The 20,053-nt window shown below is 45.8% G+C and overlaps 1 protein-coding gene across 3 annotated transcripts; it reads left to right on the forward strand.

The window, feature by feature from the left end:
- The first annotated feature begins 8,281 nt into the window (after window positions 1–8,281).
- LOC136494150 (uncharacterized) lies at window positions 8,282–11,809 on the forward strand. Of its 3 annotated transcripts, none has more exons than XM_066490307.1 (7): window positions 8,282–8,609; window positions 9,127–9,700; window positions 9,783–10,104; window positions 10,678–10,750; window positions 10,831–10,921; window positions 10,995–11,122; window positions 11,219–11,809. In XM_066490307.1, the coding sequence occupies exons 1-7, from the start codon at window positions 8,568–8,570 to the stop codon at window positions 11,525–11,527; spliced, it is 1,539 nt and encodes a 512-aa protein (XP_066346404.1). In that variant the 5' UTR covers window positions 8,282–8,567; the 3' UTR covers window positions 11,528–11,809. The 3 variants fall into 3 exon arrangements, with proteins under 3 accessions (XP_066346404.1, XP_066346406.1, XP_066346405.1); XM_066490309.1 differs by having other exon boundaries at window positions 8,283–8,609; window positions 9,054–9,700; XM_066490308.1 differs by having other exon boundaries at window positions 8,287–8,609; window positions 11,043–11,122.
- Window positions 11,810–20,053: the final 8,244 nt, after the last annotated feature.

A 20,053-nucleotide genomic window follows, 5' to 3' on the forward strand; every position in this document is an offset into this window, starting at 1 on the left:
TAGAGTTTCCTAAGCAGCCTCCGATAGATTTGGATCGGAGGGTGGTCGGCGCTGAACCAAAGTTTCCAGGGCTGATTCGGCGACGGAGAGGCAATCGGCGAGCTTCAGACCGACCCTATCGATGGATTCGATCAGATCGTCGTTGTTGACCTGCCTCCTCTCGTAGCGAGGAAGCGGGCGGCGGGTCGTTGATGAAGGCGACCTTGGAAGTAGTTCCAAGATCAGATCTACAGTTGCGGGTGCGGGGGTGGTCAGCGCAGAACCGATCTGCACCGGCTTGAGAAGCTCTCCGACTCCGTCAGCGTTGATGACCTACGAGTTGGATCCGACCGTGAAGATCTAGCCGGGCTATGGAAGGGACGAAGAGCCTGCGGAAAAAAACCATCTTGTTCGACAAGGAAACAGCACGCACACCCCTACCTGGCGCGCCAATTGTCGATAAAAGATGCTCGGCAATCCACCAAGGAGTATCCCACGATGGTAGATTTATCGTAGAGGTGAGCGAGATCAGGAGCAAGATGGTAATATAAGCACCAAGGCACAAGATTTAGACATGTTTGGCCGTCAGTATGACGTAATACCTATATCCTGTGTTCTGATGTATTGCATTGGGATGTATGGATCGTGTCCACTAGGGAACCCCTGCCTCTCCTTATATACTCTGGAGGGGTATGGTTACAAGGAAAGTAGCATATTTGGTACTATACAATATCTTGCGGTGCACGCCGAGCAACGCCGTGCACGCCTTGATCTTGTGGGCTGGGCCACCTCTGATGGTGTGGCCCATGTCTTGTCTTGTGGATACCGGGGGCCATACCCCCACACACACTGAAATTTAATTTTGGATTTTTATTTGGAAAATAAGAATATCTCTATAATAATTAACTGCAAGAAAATGAAATCAGATGCTATATGCATCTTACTTCCTCCTTTCTAAATTTTAAGACTTTTTGGCTTTTTTAATCCATGGCTTTGCTATGCACCTAGATATATAGTAAAAATTTTTAATCTAGAAATATCAAAACGTCTTATAATTTGCAACAAAGGAGTAGTCACGTAGAAGATAGGAGTGGTCCTTGGACCAATTGTATCATCTAACTGTATTTGTCTGAGATAGATAAAGTTTCTTTTTATCTTAAAGATACTTGTTGAGATCTTGAGCAATCAACAGTACAATAAAGGTTAAGGAAGTGTTTAACCGTGTCAACTATGAAAACTGAATAAACTTCTTGGCTGTAAGGACAACTACTTTCTTTCTTCTGCAAGAAAACAGAAAAATATATCGGTACCATATATCTTTACAAAGAAAAACGAAGCACCCTCATGTGTACTGGTGGTGCAAATTAATTTTTTAATACACATTAAACATATTATAGAAAATAAAAACATTAATTAATTTGAGAATAAAAGCGAAGACACAATAGTAGCATGGTACTCCATAATCTAGAGCACTAGAGACTGACAGATTAAGAGAACATAAAAGACGCATATACCCTCACTTTATTTCCTAATCAGACGATATCATCAACGTAATTGATGGTGATTGGTTGATAAATATCAAGTAACAATATGATACCTACTAATTTATGCAACTATTTAATTCAAAACTAGTTCCCCTCTAAAATCCCTTATATTGAGGTACAAATTGTGAATGCTTATATGCGCTATGTTACCCTTATATTTAAGTCCAGATTTTGAATATTTATATGCGCTATACATATTACAGGATGGAGAGTTGCATCTATATAACTCAAGAATACACACTGAAGTTTATATTAGAATTTTTCGAGGAAAATAAAAGTGTCATATATTAATTATTAACATGGTTTCAAATAGGGGCTAAAACCTTTAGCCATGGTCTTCTCCAAGAGCTATAAAAAGATATAGCATGATATAGTACAAGTTATTTAATTTATTGTTTTGTAAAAATATTTAAAAATTTTAATTAATTATGTATGTTAACATGTAACTAAAAAATCATGAATATGTTTAAAAAAATCATGAATAAAAGTACTTAAATACATATACAGGATTCTAAAAGAATGTCTCTAAGTCTGTTACTTAACATTTATCAATGTTTTCACGATCGTGCCAAAGCATTTCATTAAGAAGAAAGAAAATGTTGACAACATTACAAAACCGAGGTAAGCCTAGTCTTACTGCTAGCAGCGATCACAAGATAAAGTATGCTTCGTCAAATCAATCAACAAACTTAAAGCTAGTGCCAACATTCATGTTCGTTCAACATCCAATGATTCAATAATTATTCAATGGTTCATGATTTATTAAGTAAAGAGTAAAATGTACCATAGGTACTCAAACTATTGTGTGGTTCCCAAATAGGTACTCAAACTGAAAAACCTACCTACTAGGTACTGGATCTATATTTTTTTGTCACCAGCAGTACTAACTTGGCCACATAGGCAACATCAGCTCATGTCCAAGCCACCCTGGATGCCCATTTTGCTAAAAACCCCCCAGCCAAACCATACATTCACATTCACAGTTCATTACATATGCTAAGAAAACCACCCAGCCTAACTATCCATTCACATTCACAGGTCCCATTTTATATGCTAAGAGAACACACCATCCGAACCATCCATCCATTCACAGTGACATATATTGACTGAGAAACCATTTATTTCCATAGTTGTGGTCATTACAGCCAAGATGTCATCAGCAAACTAGGAATTGTTTTGTTGCTTCCATTACATATGCTAAGAAAACAACAAGTTGCTGCAAATGATCTATACCTATATGAGATCACTACACAAAAGGCAACTATAGTTGCTGGACAAAAGGCAACATATAGTTGCTGGACAAAAGGCAATTATATTTCCTGCACAAAAGACTACCTAAAGTGTTGTCTGGGCTATCCTACTGTCCAAATTGACCTCTCTTGGTCTTACCTGTCTTCTTACTAGGGGCAGCACCGTTGTTCTTCACTATCTTGGTCCTTGAGGTCCTTCCAGTCTTTGTTGCTGTTGTAAGTGGAGTATGCCTTGCTGGTGGGAGGTTGGAAATGATGTAGGTAGAGTCTGGCAATGGTGAAGTAGATGGAATGTGCCTCATGTTCTGTGAAGCCTGAATACAATAGGTTACATTAGTTTTGTGATATGCCAGTAATAAATGGTTGTGACTGAAACTGAAATGAACATTACTGGTACCTCATCTAGTAGTTGTGACAGCATGGGGTTCTCTACTTGGGACATTAATGGTACCTCAACTAGGTTAGTCACCTCCTAAACCAATAATAAAGTTAGATAGTTACATTTGCACATGTAAAATGTATGGTTGTGGCTGTGCACATACCTGAGAATGACTCACCTCATAACTTGGTTGTTGCTCTGGCTCAGTTGTAGTTGTAGTAGCAGTTCTAGTTGGTTTTTTGTTTTCTTAATAGCTGGTAGGCCTGCCTTCTTTGCTTCACACCTAGCTGAGTTATGACCAGTTTGTCCACAATGGCTGCAGTGCATGATTACTCCATGTTTGGACAGCCTTGGTCCATTAGGACCTTGAACTTCATGTGCTGCCCTTTTTCTTGCCTTAGGTGGTCTGCCTACCCTCTTCTCATACTTAGGTGGCTGCACTTCTGGACCTCCAACATTCTCCCAGGAAGATTTTTCAGAACATGGATATATGTTGCAGCCATATGCATTTTTGAATGCATCAATGGAGTAACAATTTGGGAGCACTAAATCTTCTAGGATTCTTTCATGCTTCAGGCAAGAAATGGCATGGTTGCATGGTATGCCTGTCAACTGCCACCTTCTGCATTCACAATTTTTGCCCATAAGATCAACCACATACTGCCACTCTCGGTCATGAACTTCAAAGATACCATTCCCACTTGGTATAGGATAGCATGTGTTGGAGAAATTAGCATGCCTAGCTAACTTTTTCCTAATCTTTGGGCATATGGCCATTCCAACCCATTTCTCAGTCACTTCTTTCTGTTTATTGTAATGCCTGACCATTAGTTGGGACTTGATCTTCTGTATCATGGTCAAGATAGGCAGTTCTCTAGCTTCCAAGATGTAATTGTTGAAAACTTCACAAGTGTTGTTTAACAGGATATCACATTTCGGGTACTCACTGAAAAAGGCTCTAACCCAAGTGTTTGGTAGCATCTTCTCTAACCATGCATAGGCATCCTTGTTGAGCACTTTCATTTTCTCCATTTCCTGGTTCCACCTTGTTACTGTACTTGCTCTAGCACATGCCCACAGTTCATTCTTCAAGTTTTCCCCTTTGAAGTGGCCTTGGAAGTTTGAGTATAGATGCCTAACACAGAACCTATGCTCAGAGTTAGGGAAAACTTGCTGGACAACAGGCATTAGTCCTTTTTGTTTATCTATCATTATGGTCCAAGGAGTGGTGTTGTCTATGCCAAGATCCTGTTTTAGTGTCTCTAGGAAAAACTTCCATGATGCTAGACACTCTACCTCTACCACTGCCATGGCTACAGGAAAGATACAATCATTTGGGTCTATGCCTACAGCAATGAGTAGCTGTCCCCCAAATTTAGTCTTGATGTGGCAGCCATCTAGACATATCACTGGCCTACATCCACTGAGGAAACCCCTCTTACAAGCATCGAAAGACACATAAAGTGAACTGAAGTAGCCATCAAGCAAGTTTAGAAAGAAGCTACTACCTGGATTTGACTTCCTGAGTTCATGACCATAGTTCCAAAGAAGATTGAATTGCTGCACTTCATCTCCATAAATGATGTTCCATGCCATCCTTCTTGCCCTACTCAGCTTCATCCTAGAGGGGGTCAAGTTCAACTCCAACTGAACTGCCCTTCCAAAATTGGTTAGGCTCATCTTCTCATCAGCCCTAAACTTGTCCAAGTACTTGTTAGCTAGCCATTTTGCAGTGCACCTCTTAAGCACCCATTTATTTTGACAATGGTGATCACCAACATAAGATTTGATCAAGAAACATTCTATCCTAGAATCAAATGAAGCATACAAGTACCATGGACAACCAACATCACAATGAGCTTTGATTCTGGTCTTGTCATTCCATGGCATCTTTATCTCCATCCTATGTTTGATACTGTATTCTGTAATAGCCTTTCTTAGTAGTTGTACTGATGCAAACTTCATTCCAATTTTGAAAATAGGGTTCTGCAGGTCCTCTGGCCTGAAGGTCTTCAAATTCATCCCAACCTGGCCCTCTTCCTCAACTGGTAACTCCAACTCATCCTCATCAGATGACAGCTCATCCCATTCCCTAACCGTTGCCATCTTCTCTTTGCCATATGGAGCATTTCTCTTCTTCCCTTTGCTGACTACAATGCCCTTGGCTGCACCCTCATCAACCACCCCATCATTAACATTGTCATAGAATAGGTCATCATCATCATCAACTTCATAGTCACTTCTAAGAAGTACCCATCTATACTGCCATCATTGTCACTGTTGTTGTAGTTGCCCACATCATCTCTTTCAGGTGGCACCTTCCTAGGACTTAACATTTTGGGTAGTGTACCAATTGGATTCAACATAATGTCTTTGTCAAATGAATTATAGATATCAAAGTACATCACAAAGTTTTTGATCTTATATGCAAATTGGTTCTTGATTTGTGTATCTGCATCTAAGTCTACAATTCTCAAACTAGTAGGCACAACCATCTCAGGCAACAACCAGTACACCTCCACATTGTCAAGTCCATAACCTAACATCACACTAATCTCATCAACTGCAAAAAAACGCCAATACTTCTCTTTGATATGGTCAAACCAATCAACCTTGCCATCAAGATAAATCTGATCTTTACCAGACCCACAGAAAAATCCCCCATGATGTATTTCCACAGAGAACTCGTCATCATCAGGCCCTAAACATTCAGATAAACCTAAAGTTTAGTGCTTTGCCCTGACAACCCAATCTATGCATCAAATCCATGTACTACCACACCAAATTTGAGGCACTTACCATAAACAGGTGCTGGTTCCCCTTCCAATCGCCGGCGACCGGCCATGGTGCCGTGCCGCGCCGCGCCACACCTCCCATGGCTTCAACCAACCTCTTTATTTTCCTTATCACTACCAGAATCTTGTTGTCCATGGAGGGAGGCACACGGACACACCTGATTCTTGTGATGGCGACGATGTCCTTGGCCTCGGCCTGCTCGTGGAGCGTGGCGACCACGTCCCTCATGAGGCCGCTCTCGCCCCCATCTGACCCCCACCAAGCACACCCCTCACGAGCACGCGGTGAGATGGGGAGGCGAGCAGCGGCGAGACTGGAGGGAGGCGGGTGGCGATGAGATTGTGGGGGAGGGGGGGGCGAGAATGGAGGGGCCGGCGGCGGCAAGACTGGGAGGGCCGGGCGGCGGCGGTGTATCGAGAGAATACGAGAGAGAGAGAAGACCGGCACGGGAGACTTTAGGGACGGGAGGGGTTTCAGCCGTACTGCACCTAGGGACCAAGAAGTGACCGGCCACGTTCGGCGGGGGGGGGGGGGGGGGGGGAGGGGGGGGGTGCAGCAAAAATCCCATGACGATTGCGATGTTGGTGCCTATGTGGCTTGTCCACCTAAGCTGTTGTTGCCTGCGTGGCCTAATCTTATGTTGTTGGTGACAAAAAATATAGTTTCAGTACCTAGTTGGTAGGTTTTTCAGTTCGAGTACCTATTTGAGAACCACACAATAGTTTGAGTACCTGTGGTGCATTTTACTCTTAAGTAAACGACGTAACATAGAGACATAGATATAGGCATACATATAAAAAGAGTCGCTATGGGACTTGTGCTGGTTAATTTTTTCTTAAGTTTGACTAGATTTGTAGAAAATATCAATAACACCTATATCTCCAAATAAATTTATTATGAAAACATACTCAACGATCTATCTAACAATATCAGTTATGTATCATAAATGTTAGTTTTTTAATATATATATTTAGTCAAAATTAAAAGTGTGTGACTTATGAGGAAGAGAGGATGATATTTTTTATTGGACAAAACGAGTAAAGCATTAATAACAGAGCTAAAGCATCATTAGCGGCAAGAGCGAAGTAATTGAGAATGGCCCGGTTCGGCTTACCCAGAAGCCGGCTTGTTCGGCTTCTTTTTTCAGCCGAAATAGTGTTTTTCTCTCACAACAATTCAGCCAGAACAGTATTTTTAAACCAGTCCAGCCAAATTTCAGCAAGCCGAACGGGGCCAATATCATAGCCAGTGGCGGAGCCTGAGCTAAAATCAAGAGGAGGCCAATTCCATAAGCTCATGCCACACCTAACTAGATGCTACTATCTTCCAGCTTGCGCTTGCTCCATGAAAAAGAGAAGCCAACAAGTAAGATGAAAAATGAGATGAAGTGCTTATGCATATGTAAAACTCGTTTGATGACATCATGGATGAGCTCCACCATCATTCAATACAATGCCTGCCAATGCTTTAAGAAGAGAAATGCTTGTGAAACATATATTGTCTTTACGTAGTATAGCAATTGTTGTAGGCAACAGAAGCCAAATGTCATGAGAGCTAAAAAAATCTATAGTGCCTGATAGCAGTTGCAGCGTTTAGAATAGAAGGTATTGCTAGCCATAGTCCACGTCAAAGAGGCTATATATATCTTAGTAAATTTCAGTCCAGCATATTGCACCAAGCTAGCATGAAGTCCAACATATCAAGTATCAAGCATTAGTAACAAATAAAAAGTCACTTTTCTCCTTCCTACACGTAGACCAGGGAGTGAGGGAGGGAGGAGAGCAGTTCAAAGACTTCAGGCGCATATATAGCAGTGCAAGCCAATTTTTTAATCGAAGCACCGTGTGTTGAGTTTAGCGAGAGGTGCTGGGATAGCAACCGACGAAAAATTCACTTAAACGTATTGCACTTAATAACCTACGTCGCAGCTGCTCACGTTTCGCCCTTTAGAAAACTCCCTCGATCAAGGGGGGGCCGCAGCCCCCTATCGCCCTCACGTGGCTCCGCCCATGATCATAGCGGTAGACTCTATGAGAAAGCTATAGTTGACTAGTTAGAGGCATGATTATATATTAATTCACTGCACGCAGGGAAAGTGAAGAGCTACAAGGAGTGTTGAGTGGGGATAACCCATGAGCATGAGAGTTAAAAAAAAAACCATGAGCATGACTGCATCACTGCATCAGGGCCCTTGCAGTGCAACTAGGTGAAAATGAAACTGACGGGGGCAGCTGCGGCTGGTTTTGTCTTGGTTTGATTGCTCTGCTGGATCGCCCACTCCTCCGGCCGCGTCCTGCCCACCTCACCCTGTCGCCTCCACTCGCTTCACCACCACAGCGGCCCAGCAGCCCTCTCCTGCCTGCTGCCTCCCTCTATTTATGATGCTTGCCTGCACCGAATAGAGGCAGTAGTGTACTCGTACAACTGAGCCGCAAGAAAAGCATCGAATCGAATCGTCTTCTCCATCCCAGTTGAGCCAATTCCGCCATTGTTGATCGCTCGCTCGCCTTCTTTCCTCTGCCACCACTGCTCTGCGATCGACTGCTAACGGCTGGCAAGCAACCGAGCCACCGTCCAGATTCCAATCCAAGATTGCTTCCTTCCTTGCCTGCGCCGGCCATGGAGAAGGAGAATCCGCAGCTGCATAGCAGGGACCTGCAGGTAAAGTCAGGCCCAGACTCAGATACATCATTCATGTGTGCTGGAATGGAATTGGCTGCACTCCTATCGCCCTTAATTAATCCATGTGTATTGGGGTGGAAAAAATTAAACATTGTTACTGTGTAATCCAATTCCTTGTCCGATGAGATGGGATCTTCGGTAATCTGCTAGTGCTGGTATCTTGTACTAGTATATATGCAGTTACAGAATATTTGACTTGAAAGCCTTTTTTTTTTATTTTTTAAAAGACTTCAAGAGCCTTGCTACCTCTGCTGCTCTGAAATTAGATTAGATAGAGTAGTGTTTGTTTCCATGGCAATCAGCAATTCAGGAGGCAGGCTGGCTGGCAACAGATTGTTATGCGCGACTCTGTTGATTTTCCTTCCTGGTTGTATGTTTATATCTGAATGTTTTTTTTTTCGCCTATATATATCATATATGCAGCTGCAAACTCTGAAGGAAGATCGCTTCGCTCGTCTGAAGAATCTTGTTACTCTTTTGTACTGTATGTATGTAGGACGACGCCACTGCAGCAAGTGTTGTTTCATCCGAGCAACGGCCGCAGCCACATCTCTGCATCGACATCCCGGCAGACAACCTCCCGACGCCGACGCAAGGCGGCATGAGCATCACCCCACCTTCCAGCAGGAGGGGGCACCAGACAGGCAGCAACATCCCCAGCACGCCCGTTTCTTCCTCCAGCTCCAGCAGCAGGCCCAGCAGGCCGCCTCTGCACTCGCCGTCCTTCATGCTGAGGCAGACGGTGAAGAGCCTGCTCCCGGCGGGGAGCTTCAAGTCGTCGGCCGTCTCCAAGCTGTTCAGCGCCACCAAGGTGATGGCCAGGACGTCGTCGCTCCCGCTGGAAGATGCTCATGCTCTGTCGTCGTCACAGCCACAGCCACCAGTTCAGCCGAAACCAGGTGCAGCAGTGCACCACATCTGCCGCTCGCAGTCCCTCCCCATGAACATGAAGAAGCTGAACAACGCCAAGAGCTTCAAGCGGATGGACTCGCTAGGCGGCATGTACCGCGTCGTCCCTTCCACGCCCAGAGCCCCTGTCGTCGACCCTGACATAGTGCCTTCACACTCAGGTGGGTGTCTGATGAATCATTTCCGACAGTTACAGACTTTGCTCTGCATTATTCTGATGATGCGCATGCATTTCGTGTTCAGGGACGACCGGCGGCGGCGGCCACGACGACGACGGCGGCGAGGACATCCCGGAGGAGGAGGCGGTGTGCCGGATCTGCATGGTGGAGCTGTCGGAAGGCAGCGACACCCTCATCAAGCTGGAGTGCTCGTGCAAGGGCGAGCTGGCGCTGGCGCACAGGGACTGCGCCGTCAAGTGGTTCAGCATCAAGGGCACCAGGACCTGCGAGGTGTGCAAGCAGGACGTGCAGAACCTCCCCGTCACCCTGCTGCGTGTGCAGAGCATTCAGCAGCGCGACCTGATGAATCTCGGCGGAGGGAGCACGGCCAGATACGATCGGTACAGGTAAGCTAGATGCATGCTCTTAACAATTCCCCATCGCTCTCATCAGTCATCATCAGAAATTCAGAATTATATTTGCAGCAAGTCTTTAATTTGTGGATGGATTGGAGAACACCTAAGCAGCTAATGCTGCAGAGTGACTAGATATTATATACTAGTTTATGAATGACAAATTTGACCAGAATTGCTTTGCTTACATATGACAAAATTGTCGTTCCTTACATGCTGGTCCCATGGGGTATTGTTTGTTAATTGTTTATTTACTTGTGAAGAAGCAAGTTTTACTTGAACAATCCAAGCATCTGGGATGCCACCACGTACGCACACACGCGTCTTTTATTTTCAAATAAGGATGCTAGCTATCACTACCTGCATCATTAGCATTATGTGGAGATTGACACCTGTCCTAGCTACGTGCCATTTTGGAATGACACAATATAATAGTTGGTTACCTACTTTGAGCAGATCACCACCACACGCGTTATCAAAGTAACATCTCTCTTAAGAATCAAATCTGACTGATGTGATCGAGCTTTCACCTGAAACTCAGAAACTTCCTCTTGTCTTGTTACTCAGAGTGTGGCATGGGACGCCTATCCTTGTAATCGTAAGCATCCTGGCCTACTTCTGCTTCTTGGAAGAATTACTGGTACTGCTGCTACCTCTTGTTCTTGTTAAAATTGACATACATAGTATATGCATGGTATGCTAAATTCACCTGACTGACAGGTGGCCCATGACGGCATTGCTGCGCTGGCTATATCGCTGCCCTTCTCATGTATCCTGGGCCTCTTCTCATCCTTGACCACCACAAGCATGGGTACGTCATGACATGACATCCACGAGTCAAATTAAAACACAATTACATTACATATATAGATGCTTGGTTTCAGAAATCAGAGCTAGCCATGATACATATCAGAACCTTGCATTGCGTGCAGTGGCAAGAAGATACGTATGGATCTACGCGGCAGTTCAGTTCCTCTTGGTCGTCTTCTTCACCCATCTCTTCTACAGATATGTAAGCATACACCAACCAACACAGCTCTTCTGAACATGTTGTTATGTGTGTGTATATATATGCTGACCAGCAGCGGGTCTTTGCAATGCATTGCAGCTCCATTTGCAGGCCGTGATATCCATCATCCTGGCGACCTTCGCCGGTTTCGGCGTGGGCATGGCCGGCAACTCGATCGTCATTGAGATACTACGGTGGAGGGCGAGGCGGGTGGCGCCTCCTACCCAGCAGGCTCGCCGTCACCGCAGGGCGCGTGCACCTCAGCAGCAACATCCTCCGACGGCGTCTGATTCTGATCAACCTTCCAGTCAGCCTTCAGCTGCAGACGTGGGAGTGGGGGGAGCGGGACAGCACGACGCCACGGCCGCCGCCGGCGATGTTGAGAACCCAGCCGTCCCTCAGGCATAGAACATTATTGCATACACGACTCTCTTCTACTAGTTTATATATATCGAGCAGTAGCAGTTTGCAGTTTGCTAGTTTACCAGAGAGGTTGCTTTGGGACCTTGTTACACTGTACAAAAGGTAGTGCACATGGACTCTGAATTTTGTTTCTCTGATATATGCGGCCTTGAGCCTTGTGAAAGGAATCACTGGTTGGTGCTGCATTTTACTGTATGCACATTCTCTGTTCTCGCCTAACGAAAATCTTCAGGAAGATAAGCAAAATTGTTTGGAATGCTTTTCGCATCTGAACTTGACCCGATCGAGAGGCTTTGTCACATGTACAGTTACAGTTACAGCATGGACAATATGAGTTTCTTGGGTTCGGACGCGATGGAGGCGCTCTGCTCCCCCAACCCGCCCCCTTCCCCCAGCCCGACACTCTGCACCCCTCCACTGCCGGACACCCACCCTTCCCTTCCCTTCCCTTCCCTCACCTCCCCCAAAGGTAAGGGGCCTGCCGTCCTCTCCCCCCACGCCCCACCTTTCTACCCCCGCCGATACCCCGGGCCGCTCCAAAGCCATGCGGTGGTCTGAAGATTCCGACTTCTCCGACGACGACACCGAGGAGGAGTCAGTGCAAGGAACCCGGGGCTCCTACCACGACGCCATCCGCCGGGGCTCTCCGACGCAGGTAGACTTGGAGGCAGGGCCTAGCGCCCAACCGCACACCTGCGTTGTCGACGAGCGGCCGGCGGAGGCCTTGCTGGGGAAGAACCATGGCCGCCGTTTACCGCTGAAGTGCGTTCGGTGTCATGGTCTATGGCACGTGGCCCGCGACTGCAAGCGTCCGAGATCGCCGACCAACGGCGCTGGCAGCAGCAACGCCGCGGGGAACACCCGTTTCGTCCGGGCGCGGAACGGCCCGGGGAGTCCTGGGACGCCGGCTGGCTCACAGGCCAGCGGCACCACTCCGCCGGCCGCTACACGCAGCCCTCTACCAGAAGAAAGGGACCCGCTGCCGCCTGGCCACCCGGAGGAGAGGCAGTGGGAGCCACCAATTGGCCCAAGCCAACTAGGATTTGGGATCCGCACCCTGATCGGGGACGCTCAACCTTAATATGATGGTGGCTCCTGTCGCACAGCGTCATAAATAGTAGGTGGGGGCCGGAGGTGTCAAGCACGAGGTTCGTCTAAGCCGCCTAGCACCCTACTTACAGTCCTAAACCCTAACCAATCACTCATAAATAGTAGGTGGGGGCCGGAGGTGTCGAGCACGAGGTTCGTCTAAGCCGCCTAGCACCCTACTTATAGTCCTAAACCCTAACCAATCACAGATGGGGCGCTGCCAGCGATGGAATGCGCCGCCACCGCCTCTGCATCACGCCGGAGGGCTGCCTTGACGCCGGGCTACCCTGCGATTTCTACACCGACCCCTGGACGACACCGCTACTGCACCGTTTTTTCACCACCGAGCACCGGTCGATGTATGACGTAATACCTATATCCTGTGTTCTGATGTATTGCATTGAGATGTATGGATCGTGTCCACTAGGGGACCCCTGCCTCTCCTTATATATGCTGGAGGGGTAGGGTTACAAGGAAAGTAGCCTATTTGGTACTATATAATATCTTGCGGTGCACGCCGAGCAGCGCCGTGCACGCCTTAATCTTGTGGGCTGGGCCACCTCTGATGGTGTGGCCCATATCTTGTCTTGTGGATACCGGGGGCCATACCCTCACAGCTAGTCCCCGAGCCTAATAGTAGGTGACGTAGTCATGTGGTGCTAGGGTCAGAAAGTAGAAGACTAGCCGAGCAGGCAGCCAGTCCCCGGGCATAGCCACGAGATGAGAAAAGCGCACATTCACTGCAAGGTGAAGTGTGCCCACTTAGTCCCCAAGCCAGCTGGAAGATGAAGAATGAATCTTGTAGCAAGGTAAAAAAAAGAAGTCTGAAAGCTTGCCGACATCGTTTGACATGCGCGTATCAAGACCCAGACGTGCTGCCCAAGATCAGCACCCTGATCCAAACAACATGGAGCAGCTTGATAGCACACCGATGAGATGTAGCAAGATCGAAGCACCGAGAAGTCCCCGGCGTAGCTGGCGATATTCGAGCATCGAGGAGCGAGGAGTCCCCGATGTCGCTGGTGATGTCTGAACACCGAGGAGCGAGGAGTCCCCGACGTCGCTGGCGATGACCAAGCATCGAGGAGTGAGGAGTCCCCGACATCGCTGGCAATGACCGAGCACCTTGGAGCGAGGAGTCCCTGGCATCGCTAGCGATGTCCGAGCACCAAGGAGCGAGGAGTCCCTGATGTCACTGGCGATGACCGAGCATCGAAGAGTCCTGGCGTTGCAGGCGCTGACCGAGCACCGAGGAGTGAGGAGTCCCCAGCATCACTGGCGATGTCCGAGCACTGAGGAGGGAGGAGTCCCCGGTGTCGCTGGCGATGTCCAAGCATTGAGCAGCGAGGAGTCCCCGGTGTCGCGGGTGATGACCGAGCACCGAGGAGCGAGGAGTCCCCGGCGTCGCTAGCGACATCTGAGCACCAGGGAGCAAGGAGTCCTGACATCGCTGGTGATGTCCGAGCACCGAGGAGTCCCTGGTGTCGCTGGTGATGTTCGAGCACCGAGGAGCGAGGAGTCCTCGATGTTGCTAGCGATGACCATGCACCGAGGAGTGAGGAGTCCCCGGCGTTGCTGGCGATGACCGAGCACCTTAGAGCGAGGAGGAGTCCTCGGTATCGCTGGTGATGTCCTAGCATTGAGGAGTGACGAGTCCCCGACGTCGCTGGTGATGACCGAGCACCAAGGAGCGAGGAGTCCCCGGCGTTGCGGGCGATGTCCAAGCACCGAGGAGGGAGGAGTCAGCGTCGTTGGTGATGTTCGAGCACTGAGGAGCAAGGAGTCCCCGGCATCGCTGGCGATGAACGAGCACTGAGGAGCAAGGAGTCCTCAGTGTCGCTGGCGACATCCGAGCACCAAGGAGCGAGGAGTCTCGACGTCGCTAGCGATGTTCGCAAGGTGAAGTGTGACCACTTAGTCTTTGAGCACAAAGAATCCTAGCGCCGAGGAGTAACCGATGTATCTGGCGATGAAGCATGAGCGACGAACAGTCTGGTCAACTGATCGGCGGTGAAGTGAGCATTGAGTAGAAGCGACCGGCGAACATTCCGATCAACTGGTCAGCGACGGAGTCCATAGACCAAGCAGTCCGACCAGTTGATCGGTGGTGAAGTCCGAGCACCAGGTGATCCGATCACCTAGGCGATGATCCTGCAATACAAATATGTAGAACGGGTAGTACATGATGTACAAATATATGAACTCTGAAGAAAAATTATCAATGGCGATAAAATAGCATAAGTAGCTCGGCGATTAGTTGGTGTGAAGATGTATTTAATATAAACCACCCGAACAGTTAGTGTGTAGCTGAGTCTCTAGCCCTAGCTAGCCCGTTAACCATAATGCGGAGCGCGGAGCCCATGCACGTGTAGGAGGAACAGGCGTGACCAAGGAGCCACTGCCGACCACCCATAACGCACAGTCCATAGCACGTGTAGGGAGGAGCCAGAGACAGGGCCATCTCTGGAGGCGTCCGAGCATCAACATGACTGTTCGGGGTTCGGAAAATCATTTGGAGAGCAAACATGGAGAAAACATCTCGGAGAAACATTATGGCGATACACGGAGATTGAAGAATATTTAGAAGAATATTAAAATGTGACTTAGCTTTAGGCAGAAAGTCTGGTCGGCGACGTATGGCGTTATCTGGTCGGCGAGAGGATGGACGTCTTTAACCTGGTCGGCGAATGTGCCCCTCAGGGCATGTTGGTAAGCTGCGGCAGCGTTGGTGAACCCGAAGGGTAGGGCCGTAACCCCTAGAGTTTCCTAAGCAGCCTCCGATAGATTTGGATCGGAGGGTGGTCGGCGCTGAACCAAAGTTTCCAGGGCTGATTCGGCGACGGAGAGGCAATCGGCGAGCTTCAGACCGACCCTATCGATGGATTCGATCAGATCGTCGTTGTTGACCTGCCTCCTCTCGTAGCGAGGAAGCGGGCGGCGGGTCGTTGATGAAGGCGACCTTGGAAGTAGTTCCAAGATCAGATCTACAGTTGCGGGTGCGGGGGTGGTCAGCGCAGAACCGATCTGCACCGGCTTGAGAAGCTCTCCGACTCCGTCAGCGTTGATGACCTACGAGTTGGATCCGACCGTGAAGATCTAGCCGGGCTATGGAAGGGACGAAGAGCCTGCGGAAAAAAACCATCTTGTTCGACAAGGAAACAGCACGCACACCCCTACCTGGCGCGCCAATTGTCGATAAAAGATGCTCGGCAATCCACCAAGGAGTATCCCACGATGGTAGATTTATCGTAGAGGTGAGCGAGATCAGGAGCAAGATGGTAATATAAGCACCAAGGCACAAGATTTAGACATGTTTGGCCGTCAGTATGACGTAATACCTATATCCTGTGTTCTGATGTATTGCATTGGGATGTATGGATCGTGTCCACTAGGGAACCCCTGCCTCTCCTTATATACTCTGGAGGGGTATGGTTACAAGGAAAGTAGCATATTTGGTACTATACAATATCTTGCGGTGCACGCCGAGCAACGCCGTGCACGCCTTGATCTTGTGGGCTGGGCCACCTCTGATGGTGTGGCCCATGTCTTGTCTTGTGGATACCGGGGGCCATACCCCCACACACACTGAAATTTAATTTTGGATTTTTATTTGGAAAATAAGAATATCTCTATAATAATTAACTGCAAGAAAATGAAATCAGATGCTATATGCATCTTACTTCCTCCTTTCTAAATTTTAAGACTTTTTGGCTTTTTTAATCCATGGCTTTGCTATGCACCTAGATATATAGTAAAAATTTTTAATCTAGAAATATCAAAACGTCTTATAATTTGCAACAAAGGAGTAGTCACGTAGAAGATAGGAGTGGTCCTTGGACCAATTGTATCATCTAACTGTATTTGTCTGAGATAGATAAAGTTTCTTTTTATCTTAAAGATACTTGTTGAGATCTTGAGCAATCAACAGTACAATAAAGGTTAAGGAAGTGTTTAACCGTGTCAACTATGAAAACTGAATAAACTTCTTGGCTGTAAGGACAACTACTTTCTTTCTTCTGCAAGAAAACAGAAAAATATATCGGTACCATATATCTTTACAAAGAAAAACGAAGCACCCTCATGTGTACTGGTGGTGCAAATTAATTTTTTAATACACATTAAACATATTATAGAAAATAAAAACATTAATTAATTTGAGAATAAAAGCGAAGACACAATAGTAGCATGGTACTCCATAATCTAGAGCACTAGAGACTGACAGATTAAGAGAACATAAAAGACGCATATACCCTCACTTTATTTCCTAATCAGACGATATCATCAACGTAATTGATGGTGATTGGTTGATAAATATCAAGTAACAATATGATACCTACTAATTTATGCAACTATTTAATTCAAAACTAGTTCCCCTCTAAAATCCCTTATATTGAGGTACAAATTGTGAATGCTTATATGCGCTATGTTACCCTTATATTTAAGTCCAGATTTTGAATATTTATATGCGCTATACATATTACAGGATGGAGAGTTGCATCTATATAACTCAAGAATACACACTGAAGTTTATATTAGAATTTTTCGAGGAAAATAAAAGTGTCATATATTAATTATTAACATGGTTTCAAATAGGGGCTAAAACCTTTAGCCATGGTCTTCTCCAAGAGCTATAAAAAGATATAGCATGATATAGTACAAGTTATTTAATTTATTGTTTTGTAAAAATATTTAAAAATTTTAATTAATTATGTATGTTAACATGTAACTAAAAAATCATGAATATGTTTAAAAAAATCATGAATAAAAGTACTTAAATACATATACAGGATTCTAAAAGAATGTCTCTAAGTCTGTTACTTAACATTTATCAATGTTTTCACGATCGTGCCAAAGCATTTCATTAAGAAGAAAGAAAATGTTGACAACATTACAAAACCGAGGTAAGCCTAGTCTTACTGCTAGCAGCGATCACAAGATAAAGTATGCTTCGTCAAATCAATCAACAAACTTAAAGCTAGTGCCAACATTCATGTTCGTTCAACATCCAATGATTCAATAATTATTCAATGGTTCATGATTTATTAAGTAAAGAGTAAAATGTACCATAGGTACTCAAACTATTGTGTGGTTCCCAAATAGGTACTCAAACTGAAAAACCTACCTACTAGGTACTGGATCTATATTTTTTTGTCACCAGCAGTACTAACTTGGCCACATAGGCAACATCAGCTCATGTCCAAGCCACCCTGGATGCCCATTTTGCTAAAAACCCCCCAGCCAAACCATACATTCACATTCACAGTTCATTACATATGCTAAGAAAACCACCCAGCCTAACTATCCATTCACATTCACAGGTCCCATTTTATATGCTAAGAGAACACACCATCCGAACCATCCATCCATTCACAGTGACATATATTGACTGAGAAACCATTTATTTCCATAGTTGTGGTCATTACAGCCAAGATGTCATCAGCAAACTAGGAATTGTTTTGTTGCTTCCATTACATATGCTAAGAAAACAACAAGTTGCTGCAAATGATCTATACCTATATGAGATCACTACACAAAAGGCAACTATAGTTGCTGGACAAAAGGCAACATATAGTTGCTGGACAAAAGGCAATTATATTTCCTGCACAAAAGACTACCTAAAGTGTTGTCTGGGCTATCCTACTGTCCAAATTGACCTCTCTTGGTCTTACCTGTCTTCTTACTAGGGGCAGCACCGTTGTTCTTCACTATCTTGGTCCTTGAGGTCCTTCCAGTCTTTGTTGCTGTTGTAAGTGGAGTATGCCTTGCTGGTGGGAGGTTGGAAATGATGTAGGTAGAGTCTGGCAATGGTGAAGTAGATGGAATGTGCCTCATGTTCTGTGAAGCCTGAATACAATAGGTTACATTAGTTTTGTGATATGCCAGTAATAAATGGTTGTGACTGAAACTGAAATGAACATTACTGGTACCTCATCTAGTAGTTGTGACAGCATGGGGTTCTCTACTTGGGACATTAATGGTACCTCAACTAGGTTAGTCACCTCCTAAACCAATAATAAAGTTAGATAGTTACATTTGCACATGTAAAATGTATGGTTGTGGCTGTGCACATACCTGAGAATGACTCACCTCATAACTTGGTTGTTGCTCTGGCTCAGTTGTAGTTGTAGTAGCAGTTCTAGTTGGTTTTTTGTTTTCTTAATAGCTGGTAGGCCTGCCTTCTTTGCTTCACACCTAGCTGAGTTATGACCAGTTTGTCCACAATGGCTGCAGTGCATGATTACTCCATGTTTGGACAGCCTTGGTCCATTAGGACCTTGAACTTCATGTGCTGCCCTTTTTCTTGCCTTAGGTGGTCTGCCTACCCTCTTCTCATACTTAGGTGGCTGCACTTCTGGACCTCCAACATTCTCCCAGGAAGATTTTTCAGAACATGGATATATGTTGCAGCCATATGCATTTTTGAATGCATCAATGGAGTAACAATTTGGGAGCACTAAATCTTCTAGGATTCTTTCATGCTTCAGGCAAGAAATGGCATGGTTGCATGGTATGCCTGTCAACTGCCACCTTCTGCATTCACAATTTTTGCCCATAAGATCAACCACATACTGCCACTCTCGGTCATGAACTTCAAAGATACCATTCCCACTTGGTATAGGATAGCATGTGTTGGAGAAATTAGCATGCCTAGCTAACTTTTTCCTAATCTTTGGGCATATGGCCATTCCAACCCATTTCTCAGTCACTTCTTTCTGTTTATTGTAATGCCTGACCATTAGTTGGGACTTGATCTTCTGTATCATGGTCAAGATAGGCAGTTCTCTAGCTTCCAAGATGTAATTGTTGAAAACTTCACAAGTGTTGTTTAACAGGATATCACATTTCGGGTACTCACTGAAAAAGGCTCTAACCCAAGTGTTTGGTAGCATCTTCTCTAACCATGCATAGGCATCCTTGTTGAGCACTTTCATTTTCTCCATTTCCTGGTTCCACCTTGTTACTGTACTTGCTCTAGCACATGCCCACAGTTCATTCTTCAAGTTTTCCCCTTTGAAGTGGCCTTGGAAGTTTGAGTATAGATGCCTAACACAGAACCTATGCTCAGAGTTAGGGAAAACTTGCTGGACAACAGGCATTAGTCCTTTTTGTTTATCTATCATTATGGTCCAAGGAGTGGTGTTGTCTATGCCAAGATCCTGTTTTAGTGTCTCTAGGAAAAACTTCCATGATGCTAGACACTCTACCTCTACCACTGCCATGGCTACAGGAAAGATACAATCATTTGGGTCTATGCCTACAGCAATGAGTAGCTGTCCCCCAAATTTAGTCTTGATGTGGCAGCCATCTAGACATATCACTGGCCTACATCCACTGAGGAAACCCCTCTTACAAGCATCGAAAGACACATAAAGTGAACTGAAGTAGCCATCAAGCAAGTTTAGAAAGAAGCTACTACCTGGA

This window comes from Miscanthus floridulus, chromosome 11 (assembly GCF_019320115.1).
Source record: "Miscanthus floridulus cultivar M001 chromosome 11, ASM1932011v1, whole genome shotgun sequence".
NCBI classification, from domain to species: domain Eukaryota; kingdom Viridiplantae; phylum Streptophyta; class Magnoliopsida; order Poales; family Poaceae; genus Miscanthus; species Miscanthus floridulus.